This window comes from Capricornis sumatraensis, chromosome 21 (genome assembly GCF_032405125.1).
Source record: "Capricornis sumatraensis isolate serow.1 chromosome 21, serow.2, whole genome shotgun sequence".
NCBI classification, from domain to species: Eukaryota; Metazoa; Chordata; class Mammalia; order Artiodactyla; family Bovidae; genus Capricornis; species Capricornis sumatraensis.
In genome coordinates this window covers 52,111,549-52,138,585 of record NC_091089.1, presented here as the reverse complement: position 1 = coordinate 52,138,585, position 27,037 = coordinate 52,111,549, and the positions used below count along the sequence as shown (strand labels likewise).

Sequence of the window (27,037 nt, the reverse complement as noted above, 5' to 3'; positions counted from 1 at the left end):
CATGCTACAGTCCATGGGATCAGACACAACTGAGTGACTTAACACTTTTGTTCATTCCGCAAACGTTTATTTTGTAGGGCATTACAGTGAGGACATTGATGATGCTTTAATTTTCTGAGTGGTTTTTTAACTGTATAGGAAAAAAGAAAAACCGAATTACAAGCCAAGCTAACTGTAAACCATTAACCCGCTCGACAGTCCCACACAACCATCTCACTTCGCCTCCAGCTTACTGTCACCAGGAGTGGGTCCGCATCTGTTGAATGAGGGGCTATCGGCTGGATAATCTTTAAGCCCCTCTGACTTTCAGGGTTTTTTTAGATTGTGGTTTCCTAGTGAGTTAAAAAAAGAAAAAGAAATGAGAGTTTGACAGCTGCCACCAGACTTAGTTGCAACTTGTTCATAAGACAGATGGCCACCAAAGCCTCAAGTCATAGGGCAGCTGTAGCTCGCCGACCTTGGCTCTCGCCTCTCCGGAGCTGTGCGTGAGCCCCTTGCTCTCACTGTGCAGCGCAGACCCACCAGGTGTGTGCTTGTCCCCCGCTAGGTCCTCAGGGAGCACAAGGCCACCGTCATCCAGAAGCATGCGCGGGGCTGGATGGCTCGCAGGCGCTTCCAGCGGCTGCGGGGCGCAGCCATTGTCATCCAGTGCGGCTTCCGGAGGCTCAAGGCCAAGCAGGCGCTGAAGGCCCTCAGGATCGAAGCGCGCTCGGCGGAGCACCTGAAACGCCTCAACGTGGGCATGGAGAACAAGATTGTCCAGCTGCAGCGGAAGATCGACGACCAGGTCAGTGTCTCCACTCCCCCCCGGGGGTTGGGGCCGGGGCGAGACTCCGTGGGCACATTTGAGAGAGACCCATGGCTTCCCCAGGGGCGCTCTCAATTGATGCCCATGCAGCTTCACGAGGCCATCCTACGGGTAAGCGAACTGTGGATCTGGGGCATCAAATACTGGCCAAGGTCACAGAACTGAGAAGTGCTAGAACCAGCACTCCCGGAGAAGGCGATGGCGCCCCACTCCAGTACTCTTGCCTGGGAAATCCCATGGGCAGAGGAGCCTGGTGGGCTGCAGTCCATGGGGTCGCAACGAATCGGACACGACTAAGCGACTTCACTTTCACTTTTCACTTTCATGCATTGGAGAAGGAAATGGCAACCCACTCCAGTGTTCTTGCCTGGAGAATCCCAGGGATAGGGGAGCCTGGTGGGCTGCCGTCTATGGGGTCGCACAGAGTCGGACACGACTGAAGTGACTTAGCAGTAGCAGCAGAACCAGCACTCCAGCCCAGGTCTGCCTGGTCCCACAGCCATAACGAGGGTGATGTTGGTTTCTTAACCCCAAATGTCACTAGAGAGTCAGTCCTTTCCTGTGTCATGGCTAAAATGGGTTTCTAGAGTTGAAGGCAGGCTCATTGGTACCTTGGGCTTGTAGGGTACTAGTGACCTCAGTACCAGGCTCCTGCAATGCCTAGAGGGTTTCTGGTGCCTTCTGAGAAAGAAAAGGCGAGGATGGAGGCAAGGAAGGGGGTGAACGTGCCTGGTGCAAGGGGTGGAGAAAGAGAGAGTTGGCATTGCCTTGGCGGTCACTGGTCTTATTGTACCTAAGCTACACTAGGCACTTTTTAAAGCTTCTCATGATCCCAGTAGGGCAAGAAAATAAATGAGCCATTTTACACCTAAACCAGCTGCCCTAAACAGGAGCCCCCAAAGTAGTCAAATGTTACTGCCTCTCTGTTCTTGCAAAAAAAGACCAACCTTCTGGAGAAGGAATTGTCACCCTGGGTGTTTGTCTCTGTGTGAGTCCCATGGGTGTCTCATTTGGCTCGGCTCCCTGGTGGAGAAGTGAGACAGAAAGCTCGCACAGGGTTGGCCCACAGTGATAGATCAGGTCAGAGAGGAAGACGCAACTGCTCAGAGCATCAGGAGTAAACAGGAAGAATGGCTTTCTGGGTTCAGCCATGTGGAAAACACAGGCGCAAGGCGGACCTGTATTATTGCTCTCGTTGCCATCATTCTTATTACTTTATGGCTATTGACGACTGGCCGGGAAAGACATTCGCATAGTCAAATTGCCCCCATTAACTTTCTGAGCAAACAGTGTGGTCAGAGGAAGGAGCAGGCTTTGCGAGCACCATTGTGCCATGCCCAGAGCCCCGTGTACTGGCCGCCTCTTCCAGCCATTGGTCCCTGTGTTGTCATTGCTGATTTCCGAAGTTGACTCGAGATGTTAAAAATAAATCTAGTATTTTACACTCCACGTACTGGGACGTCAGATTTAAAAGACCTGTTTTTAAAAAGAGCTTTTTGCCTTAAGCTTCCTACTTGGCCAACATCTATGAGCAGTGGCCGGTGTTACGCTCCTTGGGCAGGGTGCCCTGTGTGCAGAGGGTGAGGAGAGAAGGCAGGGAGGGGTAGTTAGGTCTTGTTTTCTTATGTCCCTCCCCCTGTTGCTCAACTGTGTGCCAGGCACTCTCCTCACCTGTTAAGTCATTTAACCCTCACCACACCCTGTAAGATTTAACATTATTCCCATTTTAATCTGAGGCACAGAGAGGCCAAGTAGCCTATGAGGTCGCAAAGCTAGGAAGTGACATGGTTAAGACTGAAACTTGGCAGTTTGGCTCCAGAGAATGTTCTGCCACCTCCAACCACATGTGGGGATATCTGCATATTAGGAGATTCTTCAGACATGTGAGAATTCCTCAGTCCAAGAAAGACTCTCAGCTTTGTTTTGAGTTCATTCTTGTAGATAGGGTCATCCTTGGACCAGCCAGTATTTTGTAGTGGAGTGTGTGACCTGGCGTCAAAAAAAATGCGAGGCTCTCTGTCTTGAGAGGAGTCATAAACAGCCTGTGGCACCAGGACGTTAGAGTCTCATTGTACTGCAGCCTCTTAGAAGGCTGGGCTCACCTTTTGTAAGCAAATGGGTTTCTGTTTTCTGTGTAATGGCTGGAGACAACTCAGGAGGCTGCTCCACAACACACAGAGATTCTTAGCCAGGAGGATAGGAGACACGTGTGCCAGGAACGACATAGGTGAAAACATCCCCAAGTGTTCAGCAGAGCGGCCTGAGATCGTGGACTGTGTCCCAGCTGGATGGAAGCTTGAGTTCTGTCTCAGTTATACTTGTTGCCAGAGCTGACAGCTAGGGATTATGGCCAAATCTCTAACGGGGCCTTGAGTTCCTCGGAGGCTGTTGCTGCTGCTAAGTCTCCAACTCTGTGTGACCCCATAGACGGCAGCCCACCAGGCTCCCCCATCCCTGGGATTCTCCAGGCAAAAGTACTGGAGTGGGTTGCCATTTCCTTCTCCAGTGCATGAAAGTGAAAAGTGAAAGTGAAGCTGCTGAGTCGTGTCCGACTCTTAGTGACCCCATGGACTGCAGCCCACCAGGTTCCTCCGTCCATGGGATTTCCCAGGCAAGAGTACTGGAGTGGGGTGCCAATGCCTTCTCCAAGATCTGTAACTTCTAACTCAAAAATTCACTGATCCCATAAAGTGGTTCTCAGTTCCAGGCTGCACTGTAGAATCACCAGGAGGCGCTTTTTAAAAAGTATCCCCAGTGTCCCCACTGCCAAGAAGACAGCAAAGGAGGAAACTGTGGGCTTAAACCAGGGTGAGGTTAGGGCCCAAAAGTCAAGTCGAACGTGTTGCACACACAGCTAAAGAGACAAGACGTGAGCTTGGCCCCAAGTTCCCAAGCAAACAGGAAGAAGGAGATAGGACAACTTGAGAGCCAGGGAAAGCATTTGGAAGGGTTGGTGCTGTCCCTGGTGCTGAGACAGTTTTCTGAGGGTGTTCATAACCTGTGATGTAATAAGCTACAGCCTTCATAGTATCCTTCAGTAGTAAGTGCAATGATAGCTCCTGGGACGGTTTCATGCAGTGTCCCTGGTGTAGGCCTGTGGTGTGACACTTTTTCAGCCCAAAATGGTATAACCTATGAACTTGACTCTTACCAGTTTGTCTTTATTCAAGCATATGTACAGTGAGATGGCTAGTTGAGCTTACAGGTTTTCTTTTCTTTTCTTTTCTTTTTTTTTTTTAATGAGGGTCAAGTTCCTTAGACCTTTATAAGGCTATATTAAACTATATTTTAGTGGAAAAATATGACACAAATGTATGGATTCAGTCAGTAGTCTTTTCAATCAATTTGATTCAGTATACTTCATATGCATTTTGTTAAAGTCATTGATTTTTATGATTCATGTACATCTGAAAAATTGTAGGGGCAAGTCACATGTCTAGGAGGCCAGTTTCTTTGTTTTCACTGACATGCAGGCTGAGGCCCCAGGGAAGCCCTCAGTCTCCCTGAACCTTGGTGAAACCCTCTGAGGATGGAGTTACTGTGGTCCCTCTTTCACACTGAGGAAGCTGGGCACACGGAGGTGCAGTGATCAGGACAAAGCTGGAGCCTGAGCACAGGTCTGCCCAGCTCCAGCCTCTTAACTCCTCAACTTCCCTGAGCCTCACGTCAGCCTGCATGTCAGTGAAAACAAAGAAACTGGCCTCCTAGACATGTCATCTTTGCATGTGGGTCCTAGGTTGTCATTGCTGCCCGCAGCAGGGTGTCACACCACATCGTATGCCTCTCTCTACACCCCACACCTGCTCCATCATGAGCGCCTCCCTGCTGCCCCCCAGCCTGGTCCTCATCCCCACTCTCCCTGGGATCTGACCCAGGCCATGCCACCGGGAGGAGCCTCACTTCCTGCCCAGAACAGAGCAGTGTCAAGGCAGCTAGTCCAACTCGCATCCCTGTCCTGTACCCCACTCCCCTTGTGCAGAGACCCTTCAGCCTCCAGGGAGACCCAGATCTGGGTGGGCAATACAGACCAGCTTTGGGTTGTTTAGACAGATGCCGCCTAATTGGATTTCTCATTGGTGATGACTTAGAGCAAGGCTGACTGCCAGCCCAGACATGGGGGTGTGTTGGGTTGTAACTGGGATGTTTCCTCAGATGGTGGGAGGATCTCTCTGTGATAGATCAGTGCTGGGATTGTGCTGCCTGGACACCAAATGCGGGTCTCAGCCTTGAGGTCCCAGGTATCCGCAGGGTTGTACTGGGTCCAACACCTGTTCTGCTGCTGCCCCTCACTGCTCCCCACGACGTTTCATAGCTGATGTGAATGAGTCATTGGTTCCTGATGCCAAGAGCTCTGTTTCACTCAGAGCTCCTGCAGAGAATAGCCATGGAGAATGATGATGACTGTTTGCTGCCTGCTTGATTATCAGGAGAACTCTGCATTTTTCCCCTCCATGTTCCCTCTGACCGCCTTCAGCTGATACACTCAACTGCAGCACCTTTCTGCCCACGTTTGCGCTTGCACTTGACACGGCCCTGGGTCCTCAGGGCTTCCTGTGTGTGAGCTCACCTACAGTCTCCCTCCCTGTCCCCCTCTGTACCTCCGCCAGGCACCCGGGACTACTTCTCACTTGCCTGTTGCTTGAGTGGGTATGTGATTGGGTACCTTGTCGACAGGAACGGGTTTGGCCAGGGCATCTGTTTCTGGAGTCAGACTCTTACAGGACCAGCGGACAGGTGGTGGGAGGGCTCCACCAGCCCCGTGGAGGGCCTCCTTGGAAGAGGGGATACTCAAGAGGTCCTTTGTCTCAGAGCCAGCGATTAGGTTGCAGCTCTTTGTGCCAGTGAGTCCAAGGGCAGGAGGTCTCAGCATTGACAGAGCAAGGAAGCCTGAAACGCAAAGGCTACAGATCCAAGAAGCCAAGTACATTGTTCCTGAAACTTAAAAACCAGGTATAAGATCTTCCCAATGGATATAGAAGGCTAACCACTCTTAGCCAGCTTCCAGCACTGTCGCTGTTCCTAAACACTCCTCGAATGTCAGGCCTGGTGCTTTGTCTTTTCCCATATTTCTCCTGGGTTCACAATACAGTTTTGTTAGGGAGATGCCAAGAAAGCACTCAAGCATTCAGTGGTTGTGAGATTCAATTCCACCTTGGAAGTTCCTTTTTTAATTGCCTTCTTGTTTTTTTTCTTTTTTTGCTGCCCCACTAACCTTGGCGTCCACCTCTTTCTCCCCTCTTCCCATTTGCTGATGCTCTCGCAGAACAAAGAGGTCAAGACGCTGTCGGAGCAGCTGTCAGCAATCACCTCTGCACACGCCATGGAGGTGGAGAAGCTGAAGAAGGAGGTGGCCTGCTACCAGCAGAGCCAGGATGAGGACAGGGGCCCGCAGCTGCAGGAGGAGGTGGAGAGCCTGCGGACTGAGCTGCAGAGGGCCCACTCGGAGCGCAAGGTCCTGGAGGACACCCACATGCAGGAGAAGGATGAGCTGAGGAAGGTTTGTTGGGGCCGGAGGGGTAGCTGGGTGGTGGGTGAGCTAACGCAGCACCCCTCTGAGGCAGTTTTGCTTCTTCCAGCTCTACAGCTGCCTTGGACTTTCCTGGGGCTTGTGCCCAAGACTGACCATCCCTCTGCGTTTAGATGTAAAATACCCCTGTGTTGGGGGAATCCACACAAGCACATGTCCATTCACCTGGCGAGTGTTGATTGAGTCTCTGCCCTTAGTGGGACACGATGGAATCCCCCGAAAGGTTACACATGTGTGCCTTTGGGCATGTTCCTGATAGCCTAGAATTGGTCACCAAATCAGCCCTGTGGCCTGAGTCCTTGTTGGCAAGAGAAATTGTTTAGAGGTAGTGGCCTTTATTGCCTGCAGGGATTAGCAGCAACCTCATGGCATCCCCTGGGCTTCCCCAGGGGCTCAGCGGTAAAGAATCCACCTGCCAATGCTGGAGACGTAAGTTTGATCCCTGGATCGGGAAGATCCTCTGGAGAAGGGCATGGCTACCCACTCCAGTATTCTTGTCTGGGAAATCCCATGGGACAGAGGAGCCTGGCAGGTTACCGTCCATGGGGTCACAAAAGAGTCAGACACGACTTAGCAACTAAACAAGACACCTAGGCATCCCTCCCCATAATCATAGTGCTTTGGGGACTTTGCCTAAAGTTTAAGTATTGATCGGTTCAGCCTGGCTCATCTACTCTGGTTGGTGTGCTCTGTAGGTTCACTCTCCATTCCATAAAATGTAACTTCTGGGATTGGACCCCCGTCCCCCATCTCGAATGTCAGGATGCAAAGAGTCCCTTCTGTATTCCTTAGATAGCTGTCCAAACCAGGGAAGTCCCACGTGCCCCTGCAGAGCCTTCCACAGCTTCAGTGTCCTATGCCATCTCTACGGCATGGCCCACGTGCTTGATTCCTGTCCATCACTGGAGAGTCGCAGTGGGTTGAGAATCTGTGTGGGAAGGACTCAGTGTTTCTAATGTTGAAATAATAATCCTTAGTATTTAAAAACTGGGGCAAGCAGAATGCTTTCACAGGAATAGTCCTAAAATAGACACTGGAGTTTTTGGATTCTCACCCCTGTGTGGCCATTACTAAGTGCACACAGGAAATTTCTCTGACCTTAGTTCACTCATCTGTTTAAAAAAATAAGAAAGAAGAAAAGTTGGTTTAGATCATCTTTTAGGCCCCTCTACTTGTAATTAGTCAGCTCCACGAGATGGTGTTTGGTGGCTTCTAGAAGGAAACAGGCCCTTCCTGAGCCCTGCTCTGTGGTGCCTCTCTCTTCTTATGCACCTTTTTCTTCTCTGGCAGGACCAGAAATGGGCAGGCTGCCTTCAGCCATGGGACATGAAAGCCTGCAGAGCCAGCAACTGCTGGGCTTGCCAAGGTGGTTTTGTCATTTTGTGTCCAGGCAGAACTTCCACACCATCTCCACTTTCCCCAAATCCCAGGGTTTTCCCAAAGTCAGAGGGTGAATCCACATGGGGATTATTAAGTCATATTAGGTGACATTGAGACGTAGGACTTCCCAGCACAGGTGCAAAAAGTGGCTGCCCTGCAGCATGTTGCCCCGATAAACCTGCCGGCTCACCCACCGTGAGACCTGGAATTGAAACCATTTGGTGTCATTTCAGGGGGGATCCAAAGAGCTCCAGTACAACAGTCCTCTGTGTCTCAGTGCAGAGAAGAATTCGGCAAGAGCAGAATGACAGATAAGAAGTGATTTATTAGAATAAGATGCTTGTGAGGCTTACAAGCAGGAGGCCAAGAAATGCCATGCACTGAGAACTTAGTGGGCCACAGTTTTATAATCACAGGAAAAGTGGTGATGGGGAGAAGACCTTCTTTGTCTTTCTTGAGTGGACGTCACATTTCATCGTCAGTTCCTTCCCCAGAGAGCGCGGGGGATTGGCTTGTTCCCTCCCTAATGGTCAGGCCAGGACTGCCATGTTGTGGTTGTGCAGTTGCTCAGTTGTGTCCGACTCCACGACCCCATGGACTGCAGCACGCCAGGCCTCCCTGTCCTTCACTATCTCCAGGGTTTGGCTAAACTCATGTTCATTGAGTTGATGATGCAATCCGACCATCTCATCCTCTGTCACCTCCTTCTCTTTCCGCTCTCAATCCTTCCCAGCAACAGGGTCTTTTCCAATGAGTTGATTCTTTGCATCAGGTGGCCAAAGTATTGGAGCTTCAGCGTCAGGCCTTTCAATGAACATTCAGAGTTGATTTCCTTTAGGATTGACTGGTTTGATTTCCTTGCTGTCCAAGGGACTCTCGAGTCTTCTCCAACACCACAGTTTGAAAGCATCAGTTCTTTAGCACTCAGTCTTCTTTATGGTCCAACTCTCACATCCACACATCAGTTCAGTTCAGTCGCGTCCGACTCTTTGCGACCCCATGAATCACAGCATGCCAGGCCTCCCTGTCCATCACCATCTCCCGGAATTCACTCAGACTCATGTCCATCGAGTCCGTGATGCCATCCAGCCATCTCATCCTCTGTCGTCCTCTTCTCCTCCTGCCCCCAATCCCTCCCAGCATCAGAGTCTTTTCCAATGAGTCAACTCTTCGCATGAGGTGGCCAAAGTACTGGAGCTTCAGCTTTATCGTCATTCCTTCCAAAGAAATCCCAGGGCTGATCTCCTTCAGAATGGACTGGTTGGATCTCCTTGCAGTCCAAGAGACCCTCAAGAGTCTTCTCCAACACCCCAGGTCAAAAGCATCAATTCTTCAGTGCTCAGCCTTCTTCACAGTCCAACTCTCACATCCATACATGACCACAGGAAAAACCATAGCCTTGACTAGATGGACCTTAGTCGGCAAAGTAATGTCTCTGCTCTTGAATATACTGTCTAGGTTGGTCATAACTTTTCTTCCAAGGAGTAAGCGTCTTTTAATTTCATGGCTGCAGTCACCATCTGCAGTGATTTTGGAGCCCCAAAAAATAAAGTCTGACACTGTTTCTACTGTTTCCCCATCTATTTCCCATGAAGTGATGGGACCAGATGCCATGATCTTCATTTTCTGAATGTTGAGCTTTAAGCCAACATTCTCACTCTCCTCTTTCACTTTCATCAAGAGGCTTTCTAGTTCCTCTTCACTTTCTGCCATAAGGGTGGTGTCATCTGCATATCTGAGGTGATTGATATTTCTCCCGGCAATCTTGATTCCAGCTTGTGTTTCTTCCAGTCCAGTGTTTCTCATGATATACTCTGCATATAAGTTAAATAAGCAGGGTGACAATATACAGCCTTGACATACTCCTTTCCCTATTTGGAACCAGTCTGTTGTTCCATGTCCAGTTCTAACTGTTGCTTCCTGACCTGCATACAGATTTCTCAAGAGGCAGGTCTGGTGGTCTGGTATTCCCATCTCTTTCAGAATTTTCCACAGTTTATTGTGATCCACATCCACACATGACTACTGGAAAAACCATAGCTTTGACTAGATGAACCTTTGTCGGCAAAGTAATGTTTCTGCTTTTTAATACACTGTCTAGGTTTGTCAGAGCTTTTCTTCAAAGGAGCAAGTGTCTTTTAATTTCATGGCTTCAGTCACCGTCTGCACTGATTTTGGAGCCCAAGAAAATAAAGTCTTTCACTGTTTCCATTGTTTCCCCATCTATTTGCCCTGAAGTGATGGGACCAGATGCCATGATCTTAATTTTTTTGAATGTTGAGTTTTAAGCCAACTTTTTCACTCTTTTCCTTCACCTTAATCAAGAGGCTCTTTAGGTCCTCTTCACTGTCTGCCATGAGGATGGTGTCATCTGCATATCTGAGGTGATTGATATTTCTCCTGGCAATCTTGATTCCAGCTTGAGTTTCATCTAGCCCAGCATTTCGCATGATGTACTCTGCATAGAAGTTAAATAAGCAGGGTGACAATATACAGCCTTGACGTACTCCTTTCCCAATTTGGAACCAGTCTGTTGTTCCATGTCCAGTTCTAACTGTTGCTTCTTCACCTGCATACAGTTTTCTCAAGAGGCAGGTAATGTGGTCTGGTATTCCCATCTCTTTAAGAATTTTCCACAGTTTTTTTTAAGTCTCTGCATGCTATTCTTTGGAACTCTGCATTCAGATGAATATGTCTTTTCTTCTTTGCCTTTAGCTTCTCTTTTTTCAGCTATTTGTGAGGCCTCCTCAGACAACTATTTTGCCTTTTTTGCATTTCTTTTTCTTGGGGGATGGTCTTGATCACCGCCTTCTGTGTGTTACGAACCTCCATCCATAGTTCTTCAGGCACTCTGTCAGATCTAATTTTTTGAATCTATTCGTCACCTCCACTATATAATTGTGATGGATTTGATTTAGGTCATACCTAAATGACCTAATAGTTTTCCCTACTTTCTTCAGTTTAAGTCCTAATTTTGCCGTAGGGAGTTCATGATCTAAGCCACAGTCAGCTCCTGGTCTGGTTTTTGCTAACTGTGTAGAGCTTCTCCATCTTTGGATGCAAAGACTATAATCAATCTGATTTTGATATTGACCATCTGGTGATGTCCATGTGTAGAGTCATCTCTTATGTTGAAAGAGGTTGTTTGCTGTGACCAGTGCGTTCTCTTGGCAAAACTCTGTCGGCCTTTTCCCTGCTTTATTTTGTACTCCAAGGCCAAATTTGCCTGTTACTCGAGGTATCTCTTGGCTTCCTACTTTTGCGTTCCAGTCCCTGTGATGAAGAGAACATCTTTGGGTTAGTTCTGCAGGGTATTACAGGTCTTCGTGGCGCCGTTCAGCCCCAGCTTCTTCGGCATTGCTGGCTGGGGCTATCTGAGCACTTTGGAAAAATATGTTCAGGTCTCAGTGCCCTGAGGGTTTTTCAGTTTGAAAAGTCACCTTCCCTTAAATGATTGTTCTTGTGTGCCCAGAGCCCGTTTTGGAGGCCATCAACTTACCAAGCTCACTGGGGCAGGATGCGGGTCTCACGCCACCACTGTTTTATCGTTGAGGGCACAGCCCGTGTTTCTGTTGCACGGTTTTGTGTTTAAGCAAGCCTGCTCTCTCGAGTAATCGTTAACTTACAGGAATTTCCCATATTTTTCTACTTAAAATCCCCTAGTGAGATAAACTATTGAATCACCTATTTTGTCCCTTCATTCTGTCCCTATCAGAATGAACTTCATTCTTCGGGGTAAAGCACATGCTTAAGGAAACGCCTATTAAAATGTAGCTATTAACACAAGCCTATAACTTATAAAGCATGAAATTCCAAACTGTGGTTTATGGATCCTTGAGAACAGATAGGCAGTAACCCTTGTATGTGAATAAAAGACAAGAAGGGGAAATCCAAAGCCAGAGAAAAGAGACCAAGATTGAGACTTGAGACTGGTGATCCTGGGAGAAAAAGAAAAGCAGGTTCTCTGCATGTGGGTGCCAGTCTCACGAAATGGTGTTAACCCAGCAGATCACAAAACCGGGGTCTCCTGTCTTCGCCTCCATGGAGAGCACTTGACTCATAGACTCCCCAGGCTCCTTCCCTGCTTCTCCTGGGACAGTGGGATTTAGGGACTCAGAGCACTTTTAAAATATCCACATCTCCATCCGAGGGAGCCTAAGGGTTGATAATATCCCAGTCTTCCTCCACAGAGCCAAATAAGGGAATGGCCTCCCTCCTACTCGCATTTGAAAAAAATGTTTCTATTGAAGGCTTGACCTGGGTCTTAAATACAATGAGATCTTGGTCCTGGCAAGGAAAAAGAAATTCAAGGACATTGAAAAGGAATAGCAGGCACAGAGGCAGAACAAGAAAAGTACCTTCCCGACCCCAAACACAAGCAAACATCCTAAGCTGGTCACATAAAGTGTGAAGTCTGCCTTTCTCCAGGAGAACATGGTTGCAGGCGTGCTAAGTCGCTTCAGTCATGTCCAACTCTGTGCAGCCATATGGATTGTAACCCACCAGGCTCCTCTGTCCATGAGATTCTCCAGGCAAGAATACTGGAGTGGGTTGCCATGCCCTCCTCCAGGGGATCTTTCTGACCCAGGGATCGAACTTGCATCTCATGTCTCCTGCATTGGCAGGCTGATTCTTTACCACTAGTGCCTCCTGGGAAGCCCCAGGAGGAGAACAAGTGGAAGCATGTTTGCCTCTTTCTCCAACGTCTTCCGGACATTTATTCTGGCAGCTGTGGGCATGGGCAGGTGCGGGCTGGCTTTGCCCCACTCTGGTTCCTCTCTGCCGAGTCAGGGTTTAATATTTATCGAAGGGCCCGTATCCAATCTTAACAAACACTGCATAATCAGACAATTGGTTTCTTCTCCGGCTTATCCAACAGCCTGCTCCTCGCTGAACAAGATTGATGACACGGATAAATCAGGGAGGGAGCTGGCTGCTGGCAGAAGTTTAATTAATGGATTTGATGTTTCTGTCAGCAAGTGCTGTATTGGAACTGGCATCCTGGAAAACTTGAGGCTCTGCACCCCTGACAGGATTCTCATCATCAGGCCACATGGCCAGGCTGCCTTGGGCTGTGGGAGGCCAGGTCCCCCTGGGAGCAGGAATTCAATGCAGAGCCTGGGTATTCCTGCCACCCCGTCCAGCCATAGATGTTAGCTGACAGCTGTTCTGTTAAAAGGACCTGTTGTCCTGGCCTCTCCCCAGAGTGGTCTGCATCTCAGCCTGCAGCTTCTTTCCTTTTAGCCTGTGAGATGTGTGTTTTGTTTGTTCTTAAAGCTTTCAGTGATCCCTATGCTGACTGACTTGTGCAGCTGTGCTCTTTCATGTCCTTGATGAAGGAAACATGACTCCCGGGCCTGCCGTTGACACAGAGGCCACAGCTCATTGTTCAGAATCTGCTCCGTGGTGAGGCCAGCACGACCTGGCTTGGTGCGGGGTTGTGGGTGGGTGACGAGCAGCCCATAGCCAGATCCCTGGCTCTGAGCAAGGGGCCCTGATATTTGTGAGCCCCCAGGCCTTGAGTATTCCGGCTGGTGCAGTTGGGTCTGGGCTGTATCGTGTCATCAGTCCCCACACCACCAGCTGGTATTGACCTTGGGTAGTTCCCATGTAAAGGCTTTGGGGTTTTCCAAATGCAAGTAAATAGATCTGCCTTTGCAGGAGGCAGGCTTCTCACAGTGGAGTGTTTCGAGTTTTTCCCCAAAAGGTGCAGTGCAGGACTTCTTTGGCCCGTTAAGACTCAGAACTGCTATCAGGATGCTTCCTGGGTCCAGAGAGGTTTTTAGGAGGATGCCATGCTGCCTCGTGGAAGGACATCATCTCACTGCAGCCTTTCTCAGTGCTCACAGCCCTTCATTCATTTTCTTGTTATTTACTGAGTGTATCTGTTAGGCCCTGTTCCATACCCTGGGGCAAAAGTAAGCAATTGTAAAAGTCCATCTCATTTTAAGGCGCCTAAATATTTGGGGTTATTGGAGAATGCACAGACAGGAATCAGACACAAATTATCCCGCGTGGGCTGTAAAGAGAAATAAAGCAGAGGACAGGGATCCAGAGGGAGCCAGGCGGGCAAGGGAGGTTGTTTCATTTGTGATGCCCAGAGACGCCCTCTGGAAAGACACCTGAGTGAGGCGAGGAGCGAGCCGTGAGGACTTCTAGGGAGCAGGTGATACGGTACGTCCACCGGCCCCGAGGTGGGAGCAGCTTAGGTGGGATCAAGGCCCCACCCGGAGGCCATCGGGCTGAGGTGGAGAAAGCAAGGAGAAAGGTGGTGAGGTCAGAAGAGGAAGGACCTTCTGACCTTGAAGGCAGCACTGGCCGTGCACCCTGCAGAGAGGTGAGCGAGTCTGTCTGAGGTCCCTGCTGGCCCTTCCCAGAACTCCTTCCTAAAGCTCTGCTGTCAGAACCAGGCCTCTAGGGTCTGCTTCAGGCTGTGGCCATCCCTGTCCTTCAGATGTCAGCCCCTGACCTGTTGGGATGCAGGTGGCCTAGGCACAAAGAGCTGGGACTCGGTCAGCTCAGCATCACAGCCTGTAGTACCCCCGTCTGGCTGTGTAACCTTCAGCCAGCTCGCTAACTTTTCTGTGCCTTGTTTTCCTTAAAAGCCAATGATGATGGCACTCACCTCACAGGTATTAAGGAAGCTGATAATGGCACCTGGGACCTAGTGTGAGCCCAATGACTGTTAGCTCCTATTCCCTCCGCCAGCCTGAGACTCGGTGGAGGGCAGAGGCTCTGCCTTAGTGTCCCTGGACCCCACCCTCACTCGTGATCCCACGTCCTGGCACAGTGGGTGCTGAGTGACAGAAGGCACACCTGTGATGCTGGGTCAGGGGTCCGCGCTCTGCCAAGCCTCTCTCTGGGGCTCTTTGTAGTGATGGGGCAGTCACTCTCCCTCCCTGTAGCGGTACGAGAGCCCACCCGGGGCCTCCTTTCTCTGTGTAGGAGCCCAGCGCAAGCGTGAGTCCCAGGTGAGTTCCCGCTGTGCTTTTGCATGGTCCCTGGTGCACTTTCTGCCTCCTCCTCCTCTCTGCTCAGGTCCATTTACCTTCTTCTCAGTGAATAGGCCAGCAGCCCTTCCAGAACTTCCAGAATTAGAAGTGCTGTCCCTGCTGTGGGCCACCTTCGTGCTGTGGGCCACCTTCGTGCTGTGGGCCTTCGTGTGTGATGGTAGGTACACAACCAGGAGGACAGAGGACACAGATCCTGGGGCAGAAGAGCATCCTCCAGTCCTCTTGTCCCATGGTTTTCTACCAGGAAACTTGCATTTGGCTCTTTTTGCAGTGCAAATGTACTGGAGTGGGTTGCCATTGCCTCCTCCGTTAGCAGCAGCAGCAGCAACAGTGCAAATGCCCAAGTTGAAAAAATTTATTGTTGTTCAGTCACTAAGTCGTGTCTGACTCTTTGAGACCCCATGGACTGCAGCACACCAGGCTTCCCTGTCCTTCACTATCTCCTGGAGTTTGCTCAAATTAATGTCCATTGAGTCAGTGATGTCATCTAACCATCTCAACGTCTATCACTCCCTTCTCCTCCTGCCCTCAATCTTTCCCAGAGTCAGGGTCTTTTCCAATGAGTTGGCTCTTCGCAGCAGGTGGCCAAAGTATTGGAGCTTCAGCATCAGGCCTTCCAATGAATCTTTAGGGTTGATTTTCTTTCGGATTGACTGATTTTATCTCCTTGCAGTCCAAGGGACTCTCAAGAGTCTTCTCCAGCACCACCGTTCGAAAACATCAATTCTTTGGCACTCAGCCTTCTTTATAGTCCAACTCTCACATCCATACATGACTACTGGAAAAGCCATAGATTTGACTTTTGAAAAAATAAGGAAAGACAAAACAAAACCAAAAGCCCAGAGCTACATTTGTATCCCCAAAGATTTTAACTAGTAAAGGCAGTTACTGAGCTAAGGTATGTGTTTCATTTAATTTACCAGGGGCTAAATTAGCCTCATGGTAACAGGATTTACATCAATGTTGGTTCCCATGATCTGTCCCAAAAAACCTGTTAGAGGTAAGAACACTCCTAGTAATATTTCCTGGCAAGAGTTAAAAGACCCCCTCCACAAAAAAAGAAAAAGAAGAAAAGAAAGAAAGAAAGAAAAGGAACTGCTGCTTGGCGCTTAATGAGGCCCCAAACCTGGTGAGCGCTGCTCTGTGATTTCTCATGCTGAGGGGAGCACACCTGCTCAGTTCTGTGTTGTGAAGTGTCTCTCACTGTAGCCTGCATCCCTGCCAACAAAAGGAAGGCCACTCGGCTGCAGAAGCTTGTCACCCTCATGTTGCCATCAACTCTCCGTCTGCTAGCTCCTGGCTGGGGAGACTGGGGGTGGCCAGCGCCCGGGGAGGTGTGATTGGGGAAGCACTCTCTGCCCTCCTGGGATGTGGAGCTGGGAGGGGGCCCATGCCTCCTGCTGTGGGCCCACTTCCAGAACTGCTCCTACCGGGAAGAATAGCAAAGCTCCCCAGTGCCACTTTGATGAATGGTTTAGAATAACAAAGCTGAGTGCATCAGAGGCCTGCCTTCTGGAATCAGGGAGAGAGATGGAGGACAGAAATGAGGCTTATGCACAACAGAAATTTTTAGTGGGTACATGCTCATAAGTGTGACCCTCCCCAACCAGAGTTTTGGCAGAGACTGTAGATCACGGGTGGTTGCAATGAGGCTTCATGACCTCAGGCTGCGTTCAGGCAAGCGGCGGTTTCAGGCCCAACCTCATGGTGATGGCACGTGCCTTCTGTACCAGGCAGATGACACGTTCCATTTCAGAAGGTCTTCGCCTGCCTGTAGGATGCTCAGAGGATGGGGATGAGGGTGGTGAGGGGTCATGGAAGCGTCTCAGGTGGCCACCTTCTCTTTGAGCTGCCCGCACGTTCAGAGGGCTGTTTAGGGGAAGCAGAGTCTAGCTCTGTGGGAAGTCTGATTACTTTACAGCCTGCTCTGAACACCCATCTCCTGGGGCCACTGGCTCAGGGGTTGCAGCCTTGCACCTTCAAGGGAGGCTGGAGTCCTGCCCTCCTGACCATGGCACCAGGTGGAGCCTCACTCCAGCTGAACCCTGGGCATTATTTGTAGAGGTTCACTCCACGTGGTTTCTTTTGTTGGTGGATTTCCGTTTGACTTGTACATCAAGAAAAGGGAAAGCTATTTTGATTATTTGCCAAGCTAATTTAAAGGCACACATGAGATCATTGCGTGGTGAACTGCTTCTAATAACAGCAAATTAGAAGAATTTGAAGAACCTTTTTTCCAGTAGTGTACGTGCCTCCTGAATTGAATTATTCAATTAAGCAAGCTCATGTATTCTAGAGGTTTTAGTCAATTATAAACACGTTTTTAGAACCAAAAAACCCTTTGATGGAGTCTGGGTTTTTGCATTGGGAAAGCTTGAGCTCCTTTACTGGATCTGCAGGGCTCCTCATTCCTTCAACCAGTGTTGAGTGCCGGCCCAGGCCAGGTTCCGATGATGTGGCAGCGTGGCACGTGGCCCCTGGGTCCTGGCTGAGGCCTCTGGTCCAGCCAAGCAGGTGGCAAGGAAGCCGAGCCTCTGCCAGGGGGAGTTGGGTGGCTCTACAGGGACAGGTGGGCCCTGGAAGAGCCACACAGCGAGCACAGGCCCCACCCACACCTGCAGAGCAGGAAGATTTCCCGGAAGAGTGGTGGTGGAGAAATGAACCATGAGAAGTTATCTAGGGGAGAGCAGGGTGAGCAAGCTTGACGGAATGAACACAGAGATGCTCAGGCAGCCGCTGGAGGGTGTGCAGAACCGGGCCCTGCTCAGGGCCTCTCCATCCTGAGGATAGAAGAAAAGTCTTTCCCAGCCTGGTTCTCACTCCCTCCACCCAACCAGCTTTGTCTTTTCTTAGCCACCTGCCTGAACCGCGTGTAAACACTGCCATGCGGACCAGCTGAGATTCCCAGGCCAGGCCTCCCACCCCGCTGCACCAGCTGCTCTCCTGTCTATAGACAGCCTGACCCCCGGCCACCTGGGAGAATCCAGATCCAGGCCTGGTCCAGACAGCCTGCTCCTTCTGCCCATCGGTGCCATTCCTGGTGACCTTCTCCTCCTAACTCGCTTGGCGGTGGTGATTCTCAACAAGGGAGTCATGCTGCCTTCTGAGTTCCTAAGGGGAGAACCACAGACCTCGCTCCTGGGCTCCAGACTTGTGGAAAGTCTCTCCTGACCCTGTCTATGTGATGCTGAGGGCGGGGGCAGCAGTTCTCTTAACTCACCTCTTGGTGCCTTAAGTTTACCTTTAAGGCCTGGAGGAAGGGAAAAGGGCATTGAAACATAGCCAGTTGAAACTACAACTTCTCCGAGGCTTCTGTCCTGTAGCCAGCATCCTTGGGGCCTCCTTTCCTGCTTTTACTTCCACAGGGGTCTAACAGACTTGACAGGCTTGCAGGTGGGTCCTCCAGGATCTGGGTGACCATCTCTCCCCCTGGATTCTGTGCTACCGTGTCCCAGGTAGCAATTCAGGAGGTCCCCATAGAGTCTCTGTGCACAAGCCAGTTATGACATGTTCTGTTACTGACCAAGGAAGGCATTCTGAGGCTCTTTCTCAACAGGTTGGGAAGAATCCTCTCCCAAGGAGGTCATAGGATGTAGCAAAGATAGCCAGAACTGATTTCTTGAACCAAAGGGAGTGAGGTTGTTCATGGTGTCATTCAGCATAGTCTGCAGGGATGCTCGTCACTCAGACCAAAACCAGCCTGCCTTACGCTCATTTCTAAAAATCTTTTGCCACAGCTAGCACTTTGCATCACACTTAGTAAAGTAACAGCTTCATTGAATATAGTTCATACAGCATAGTTGAAAGTCTACAGCAAGTCCCTTTCCCTTCCCCAGCATCTGGGCTGTGCTGGTCCAGGGAGACCGACATGGGCAAGGGGGAATAAAGATCAGAGATAGGTCTTCATTGTTAGCATCAGGCTTTCCTGAGACTCAGATTGGAGAGCTCAGAATTTACCAAGACATGGAACTAAATGCAAGGAGGCCAGTTATCACCGTTAAGTTCCTGCACACAGCATATGTGCTTGGTGTAAGCTTTTTAGGAGGCTTTTGTGGGCATTGGAAAACCATAAGAAGCAGTGAACTCATCTGTCTTGTTTTAATGGGATTTTTCTTTCAGTGTACAAATTTTTATCTCCAAATGAAAGCTACTTTGGCTGATTCAGTTTTGTTAAGTTAAAAAAAAAGAACATTTAAACATAACCAGCTGAAGTTCAAACCCCACAGAAGGAGCCTTTCCTCAGCCCAGCATCACAGGCAAACATTTCTCCCTGCTGCTCTTTTTCAGCGAGTTGCAGACCTGGAACAAGAAAATGCGCTCTTGAAAGATGAGAAGGAGCAGCTTAACAACCAGATCCTGTGCCAGTCTAAAGGTAGGTGCCAAGTGCTGGATTTTTCATTTTGCATTGGAATTTCTTTTCCGCACTGACTTCCCCCAAAGATTTCCACCAGGCGTGCAGTTGGTCTGGATGCCACAGTGGGGAAAGGGTTCTAACAAAAGAGAGCTGAAAAAGAAGGGTGATCTTTAAGATCCCGCTGCCGAATTTAGTTTTAGGAGGTACCATGCAGTGAGACGCACACATAATAGACAGTATAATGCCTGAGATCTGGGTCAGGGAGACCATGCGCTCCAAAAGTGACGGTGCAGTGTGCTACTGCGTGACCTTGAGCGAGTCCCTCACTGACTTCAGTCCTATTTCTTCATCTGCAAAATGGGCATAAGCCTGTGACATACTTAGGATGGTGCTTGACCTGTCGTGAGCCCTTAGGAACTGCTGTTATTGGTATTTTCAAGTTTAACATCCACAGTACCTATTGTGGTTTCTTCTACCCAGTGGGTCACCTGTCAGTGTTTGCTGGAGAGGGGGTTGCAGGCCAGATCCCAGGGCCCCTCTCTCGAACATGTACGACCTGGGCTGCCATCAGCTCCCGTGCTATGCCTGATCAAAGAGGAGCAGGCCGTGCAGACCCCGGTTCTCCCGTGATTCAGTGCGGCCTTCAGCAGGTGGCTCCCCTCCTGGCCCAGCTCCTCCACTGGACTACGCGAGTGCACAGACCTGCCCAGCGTGGTCCTGTTGAAAACATTTAATAGTTCTAAATTCCCCTTTAAAAATTGTCTCTTTTCCACTGATTAGAATCGCAAGTGTGGGTAAGAAAAAAGCCCGTCCACGTTTCCTCCTTCCCTTCCCTCCTTCCCCTAACATAACCTGCAGCCTTGTCTCCTGGAGCCTCCTTTAATCTCTCTGCACAACAGCCACCTGAGCAACCAGGAATAGGGAGGGCATGCTGGAAGACACCTGGGTTCTTCCGTTGCTGTGACAGCTGTCTCGAGGGAGGGGCAGGCACAGTAACCGAGGGAGCTGTGGTGTGTGTAGCGGCTTCTCTCCCTGGCCCCTGGGGGTGAGAGGGCCCTTCTTCCCTTCTGGAGACTGGAGCCGGGTCCATGCCGCCCTGGGCTCTGCCATGGGGGAGGCTGTTGAATAAACTTGCCCAGTATCTGTGTCATGAGCTTTTAACCGGTGGTTAGTCACTTGTCTCCGAGTGAGCGGACGTGCGGGACAGCCACACTGAAGCGGCACTGTGGCTGCGGGTGCTTGCTTTCCAGATGAGTTTGCCCAGAACTCTGTCAAGGAAAACCTCATGATGAAGAAGGAGCTGGAGGAGGAGCGCTCCCGGTATCAGAACCTCGTGAAGGAGTATTCCCGGCTGGAGCAGAGATACGACAACCTTCGGGACGAGATGACCATCCTAAAGGCAAGGAGGGCAGTCCCGACACCCACCCCCCGGCTCCGTGCCCTTTTCCCCATGTGGCCGCCGCGCCAGCACAGCTCTCTGCATGGCGATGCTCTGGATTGGTGCCCCCACTACCCACCCCCCCCACCCCACCCCGAGAGTCCTCACCCCACCTGTGGGTGGTTCTCACACAAGCAAGTGGCTGGGTGATGAGTCGTTCCCAAGGGCAGTTGCTTTTCCAGCTTTGGGGTCTTATGAAGATTTCAGGACTTGAAGGGAAATTCTGCCCACATGAATGTATCTCCTTTCTTATTTCTGTTCTGGAAAAACCCCTGTGTGAGAGCGGGAAGGGTGTGGGGAGCGCACACTGTGGGCAGGCCCGCGAGAGCCTGGTTTGTCCTAATCCTCAACGCGCATGTGAATACATGGGCGAATTTTCATATTTCAAGATTTGCCATTATTTTTTATCCCATGTAACTGTTCCCTCTCGAAATGCACAGACAAGATAAGTTAATTGCATAGAAACCAGGAAGAAAAGCTGAATAGGAACATATATAGAAATCTAAAATTTTCCTACCAAGATCACTTTTGACTCTCAAAGCCAAATCAGATGCAAAGGGGGAAAAGTTATTTTTAAGTTAACAGTATAAAATGGTAAGCTCTATTTCTAATGTGCTTACTGTTTTGAAAAACCAAGATCAGTGGCATGCAGGTTGAAGCAGGAGCCGCGAGGGGCTGGAGTGAAGCGTTCTCTTCAAGGGGGAGTCTAACGACAGGACAGTGTGCACTTTGGGGTAATGGGGTTAAGGGTCATTTCAGAAAAAATCCACCCAGGAGTTGGGGGTTTGCATTGAGGGAACGCAGTCCCGCTGTGTTCTCAAGATGTCTTTCTGTTGCTTGGCTGGATGGATGGAAGACTGCAGGTGAAATTTCTTATTGGAACAGCTCACCCATCACTCCAAGAATCAGTGGTACCTATTGTTGACAAAAGAGGCAGAAGTCTACTCTAGGGTCTACCGTTAACTTGAAAAATGATAGCTCTTATTAACATTAGTTCATTTTGAGTTTTCACATTTCTCTCCCTGAACAGCAAACCCCAGGCCACCGGCGGAACCCGTCAAACCAAAGCAGCTTAGAATCTGACTCCAATTACCCATCCATCTCCACGTCTGAAGTCGGAGACACAGAGGACACCCTCCAGCAGGTGGAGGTGAGGAAGGCAGGCTCTCGGCTGGTCTCTCTGCCCCGGGGTGGGGTGGGGTTGGTGACCTGTGTGGAGCCCCCAAGGCACTGTTCTGTTGCTGACAACCACAGTGCCTATGGCTTATTTCTGACAGCAGGGCTGGTTGGACTGTGGTGGACTTCTTGACTCTCTTTATCAGCTCTCTGGAGTTGATATTTACTGTGCAAGGCAATAAGTTATTGTTCCCACTCTACGTAAAGGAAAATCCCTGATTCCTCTTGCAAAACTGAGGACCCAGTGCAGAGAGGTGAAATAGCTGGAGGAGCTAAGTCATTAAAACAGATGTAAATTAGCATCCCCACTTACTGTCACGGTGCATATAGTCATATCAACAGATACACAAGAAAATTTTCCTTCCTGACTTAGCAGCTGGATAAAACTCAGAGAACAGCAACAAATATTTCAAACTACAGATATTTGCAGAATGACTGTATCTTTGTCAGTAATGGCCTCTTAGAGTCACTCAATGGTCTTTACGGACTGTGTGTAATTTTATCAAAGGTATGTAGACACACGATTTTTCCTCTGGCATTTGAAAAGCAGAAAATGACAAGCATGTAAAACCTTATGTAACACTTGCAGATAGATGTAGAAGAGATAAAAACAAATGTGACAAATGAAAAACAAAAAAACAAATGAACTTTGCGACGTCCCTGTGCCAGACACTGCTTCCAGACGCTAGAGAAACAGTAGGGACTGTCCCAGAGGAGGTCCCTGCCTGCATGAAGCTTGTCTGATGGAAAGCTAGACAGTAATCAGTTGATGGAAGATGCTGGCTTAAGTCCCTTCATTTTGCTTTGCAATCTCCTCCTCTCTCAGAGGCTTTGGTCAGCCTGAACGCCAGATGCACCACCCAGGTGTTTCTTTGTGTGACAAGTTTACATGCAGACATAGGCACTTCCATCGGTGGATTTATGTTCTTTAAGGAAGCTGAGGCTAGGTCTTGGGACTGGCCGAGCAGTATACCCAGTGCTGGCTAAGCATGAAGCATTCATTAAGTGCTGGATGAACCAAGTTTCACTGTCCCATATGTACACATGTATACTTTCTAAAACAACTTTTCATTTTGTATTGGGGTGTAGCCGATTAACAGTGTTGTGATAGTTTCAGCTTAACAGCCAAGGGAATCGGCCATAAGTATGCATGTTTCCATTCCCCCCTTTTAAACATCTACGTGGATATGCTTGTGCAGATATCCGCGTTTGCCACCCTCACATTTGACAAACTCTTGAGGACAAACCCAGGCATGAATCTTAAGGAAGAAACCTACTGGGAATTGGTGATGTGTAGCCTGTTGGATAAGTGGGTTGCCTGGCAGGGCAAGTGTTGGTTTTGTTTTGAGGTGCAGTTGTGTGGCGTTTGACAGCCCATTTATAGTCATTCGCAACCACACTGGTCCTTCATCAGGACACATTACATCCTAGGTTTTACAGTGTCTCTGGTTTGAGACTCTTCTCTAGAAATGAGCTCTTTTAACTTCCAAAGAAAGTGGCTGCGTCTTTATCCCTCTGTTCCTGGATTGTATGATCAGTCATCTTAAGTGTCTCACACGGGAACAATACAGGTGACAGAGACGCAGATGTTATCCAGGCAGAGAGTGAGCCTGGAGGACCAACTTTAATATGAGAATGCCGCATGGATGGCGTTGGCTTTGTCTCAGAAGTCTGGATTGGTGACGTCTGGGAGGGAGACGGAGGACAGACAGCTGACATGAGGGTGCCGTGTGTTCCCTAAGGCATCCATGCTGTTAAAACCTTCTCTTCCTGCTTCCTGTCTTCCCCGGAAGGAAATTGGCCTGGAGAAGGCAGCCATGGACATGACTGTCTTCCTGAAGCTGCAGAAGAGGGTGCGGGAGCTGGAGCAGGAGAGGAAGAAGCTGCAGGTGCAGCTGGAGAAGAGAGAACAGCAGGACGGCAAGGGAGTCCCGGTGCGTGAAGGGGCTGCCAGCTTGCGGGGCCACGCTCCCAGGGTGCTGGCCTCAAAATGACCTTGCTCACTCCTGCCAGGGCACATGGGCCAAGTGTGACCCTGCAGGGTCGTGCTGGGCCTGGGTGTCAGGGAAGCGCTTCATCTCGTGTTGGTGACCTATTGAGTCTTCTCTGCCAGTGCCCACATCACCCCGGTCGGACAGGAGTCCGCTTCCCCAGTAACCCCAGGGCAGAGAAGTGGAACCTGTATCATTATCACCCCCTTGCAAAGAGAACCAGGGTATGATTAGAGTATAAATACAGGTGACCCTTGAACAACTCATGTTAGAGGCACCCAACCCTTTGCACAGTTGAAAATTCACCTGTGACTCTAGTCAGCCGCGGTTCTACATCTGAGGAGTCAACCAATCGCAGATTGTGTCCTGGTGTAGAATTTACCATTGAAAAACATGCAAAATTAAGTGGACTCACACAGTACAAACCCGGGATGGTTCAAGGGTCGACTGTGTAGGCAAAAGTCAAATCTGAGAAAATCGATGGCCTTTTGTACCTGGAATCCAGTGTGGGCTTGAGTTTAACCCCACTGGGTCAGGAGCAGGGCCAGTTTGCAGACAGTTACCCTTCTTGCGTAGGACTGTACCTTCGTCTCAATCTAAGTTATCATCCGCATCTTGGGTCTTGAAAAGATATTTCTTGAAACCTTAGTATCTCCTGATGTATGGCTCCATGTATGGACCTACTGGGCACCTATGCAGCGCTCAGCATTGTGCTGGTGTCAGACTCATTGTACGTGTTGAATGTTTATTAAATGAGGGAACTTCAAACAAAAGAGAAATTCACAGATTGACTAGATTATAAATTCGAGGGATGTGTAATCTAGTTCAGGAAGACCAGATATAATACAGATGAAAAATAAAAAATGCCATTGGTGGTATTTTTAATAAGTGCCAGGTTGAGTACAGACAGGTCGGTGCTGTAGGAATAGAGAGTCCACTGCCATTAGCAGTGATGCTGAGGAAAGCACCACTTGCTGTAAGGACCACTTCTGATGGGCTTCGAGGCCATTCTGGACAAGGATCACATCATTAGCTGACCTCAAAGCGGGTTTGTGGAAGGCCTTGGGTCTGTTCTCAGGCCCTCATTGTCCATTGTGGAGTTTGACCTGCTCCCTGCATCCTCAGCCCCACCCCCATCCTACCCCATCTGACCCCCTTTCTAATCAAGCGTGACACAGATGCTGATCTGTGTTGCTGGTAAATTCCTGGGCTTTTTCCTGAGCAGGAAGTGGGGAGGTAAATCTTGCTGATGGATTTAAATCTCTCAGGTGGATTAGATGCAGAATGGAGAGTGAAAGGATTCGGTTTATAAATGACTCATTCAATTAGGAGAGAAGCTGCCCTGACGGGCGCGCACGAATCAAATAGATGAAAAGCTCACAGACATCAAACCAGGCCTGACCTGGAAGTTCCTGGCCGCTCGGCTGCCCCTGCAGGCTCACCCTGCAGGCTCCCCACCACAGGGCTGTCAGATAACTTCAGAATCTTGGCTTTCAGACTTCTGCTTGTGTTGACACCAGATAAAGCGGGTATGGTGGTGGTGGTGATTTAGTTGCTCAGTCGTGTCCAACTCTTTGCAACCCTGTGGACTGTAACCACCCAGGCTCCTCTGTCCATGAAATCTCCCAGGCAAGGACTCTTTGCAACCCCATGGACTGTAACCACCCAGGCTTCTGTGTCCATGGAATTTCCTAGGCAAGAATACTGGAGAGGGTGGCCATTCCTTTCTCCAGGGGATCATCCTGACCCAGGGATCCAACCTGATCTCCTGCATTGCAGGCAGACTCTTTACCCTCTGAGCCACCAGGTAGGCTCAAAAAGGATATATCTCTCCTTAAAAAATAATCACTGAGCAAGAGTTAGAACCACAGGTTTAGCTCAGAGCCCTGGAATGTGCATGGAGGATCTCTGCTTAAGAAGAATGGCCTTGTTTCTGCCAGAATTCAGTAAAGAAGGCAGAAGTAGGGAGGGGAGAGTATGGGATCTCTCTGCAGAAACCCTGAAACTGAACTTTCTGAGAGCATGTTCTGGGATCTGCCCTTGGTCCCAGGAGGAATTCTGAGCCAACTGGGTCTTTATTCTGGAGCAGTATGGCCCTGGGCTCAGCTCCAGAGAGAGGCCAGGCTCTGGATGTGGAATGACAGGGAAGACAGTAGGGAGTCTATCAGCGTGGGTGTGACTCAGCCTGCCGTGGTGGGGACCCTCTAGGGCAGCCAGTCGGTGTGTCCGACTTCCCATTCTCCCTGCTCCCTCTCCTCTGACCTGGCTACCATGGGTTTCCAATGGGCGGCCCATGTAGAAACGTAACTGCCAATCCACCTTAATACAGCGCTTCAGGTTTTGCATAGATGATCTGCATTTTCCAAGAACCTAATGCTCTCAATGTGGGGCAAACCCCTGCTGCGTGAGGATGCCAGCGCAGGCCTCTCCCCAGGGCAGCAGGTCACAAGCTGACCCTGAGTGGTCACAGCCCCACCCCTGGGGATGCTGGGAGAAGAAGCAGAGGCTGGGACCCTGGAGAGCTGCTTTCCCACGTCACAGGCTGGAAACCGTGGAGCCAGTGTCACCGTCCTTGACCTCAAAGGGGCTGCAGGAGGGGCTCAGATCCAGCCCCTTCCTCTCGGCCTGGGACACACCCCCTCTATCGCCAGCGGGACTTCAGGCTGCCAGCACTATGGATAATTAAGTGCTGTCAGGTTCTAACCCCCTAAACCTCTCTCATTCATGGACTGTCACCCACTACTTGAGATCACCCCAAGCAGTTAACCCTTTATAGAGGTTTGTCTACCCCTTCTCAGTGGACAAGTCAAGTCCAAGAGCTGCCAGACAATTCCAAGCGTCATTGGCTCAGCTGAGTCCTAATGGGCGAGTATTCCTGTGGTGGTCATCGAAAATCCCAGGGGTGCAGCTGTGATGTCAGGCCGCATCCACGGTGCTCTGTAGTGGGCCAGCTGGTCCGCTGCCTGTTGGAGGTTCTTATAAGGACCCGGAGGAAGCAGACCTCTCTACAAGGTGCTCAGAGTAACTTAGTTGGAAAACAGATGGTTCGTGTGTACAAACATCCCCCAGAAAACCGAAGAGGAGCTCGTCAACCTCATAATAAGTACAGAATTATGTTAACCTTCTTAGTAAGCACACAAGTGTGATGGTATTAGTTTTGTAGGGCTGCTGAAACAAAGTACCACAAAGTAGATGGCTGAAAACAATATGAATTTATTCCCTCATGGCTCTGAGACCAGAAGTCAAAAATTCAGTGGTCAGCAGAGCGGTGCTCTCCTAAGGGCTCTTGGGAGATGACCCCAGTCTCTGCCTCCATCTTCAGGTCACGTGGTACTCTTCCCTGTGTGGAT

At 49.8% G+C, this 27,037-nt stretch overlaps 1 protein-coding gene across 1 annotated transcript in view; it reads left to right on the top strand.

Moving 5' to 3' along the window:
* Positions 1-27,037, top strand: part of MYO5B (myosin VB) — a 197,923-nt gene that overhangs the window by 131,394 nt on the left and 39,492 nt on the right. Inside the window, exons 21-26 of the mRNA XM_068993666.1 lie at positions 548-787; positions 6,072-6,305; positions 19,016-19,100; positions 20,333-20,481; positions 21,551-21,670; positions 23,490-23,630. Of these exons, the coding sequence (XP_068849767.1) occupies positions 548-787; positions 6,072-6,305; positions 19,016-19,100; positions 20,333-20,481; positions 21,551-21,670; positions 23,490-23,630 (969 nt within the window). The remainder of the gene's footprint in view (positions 1-547; positions 788-6,071; positions 6,306-19,015; positions 19,101-20,332; positions 20,482-21,550; positions 21,671-23,489; positions 23,631-27,037) is intronic.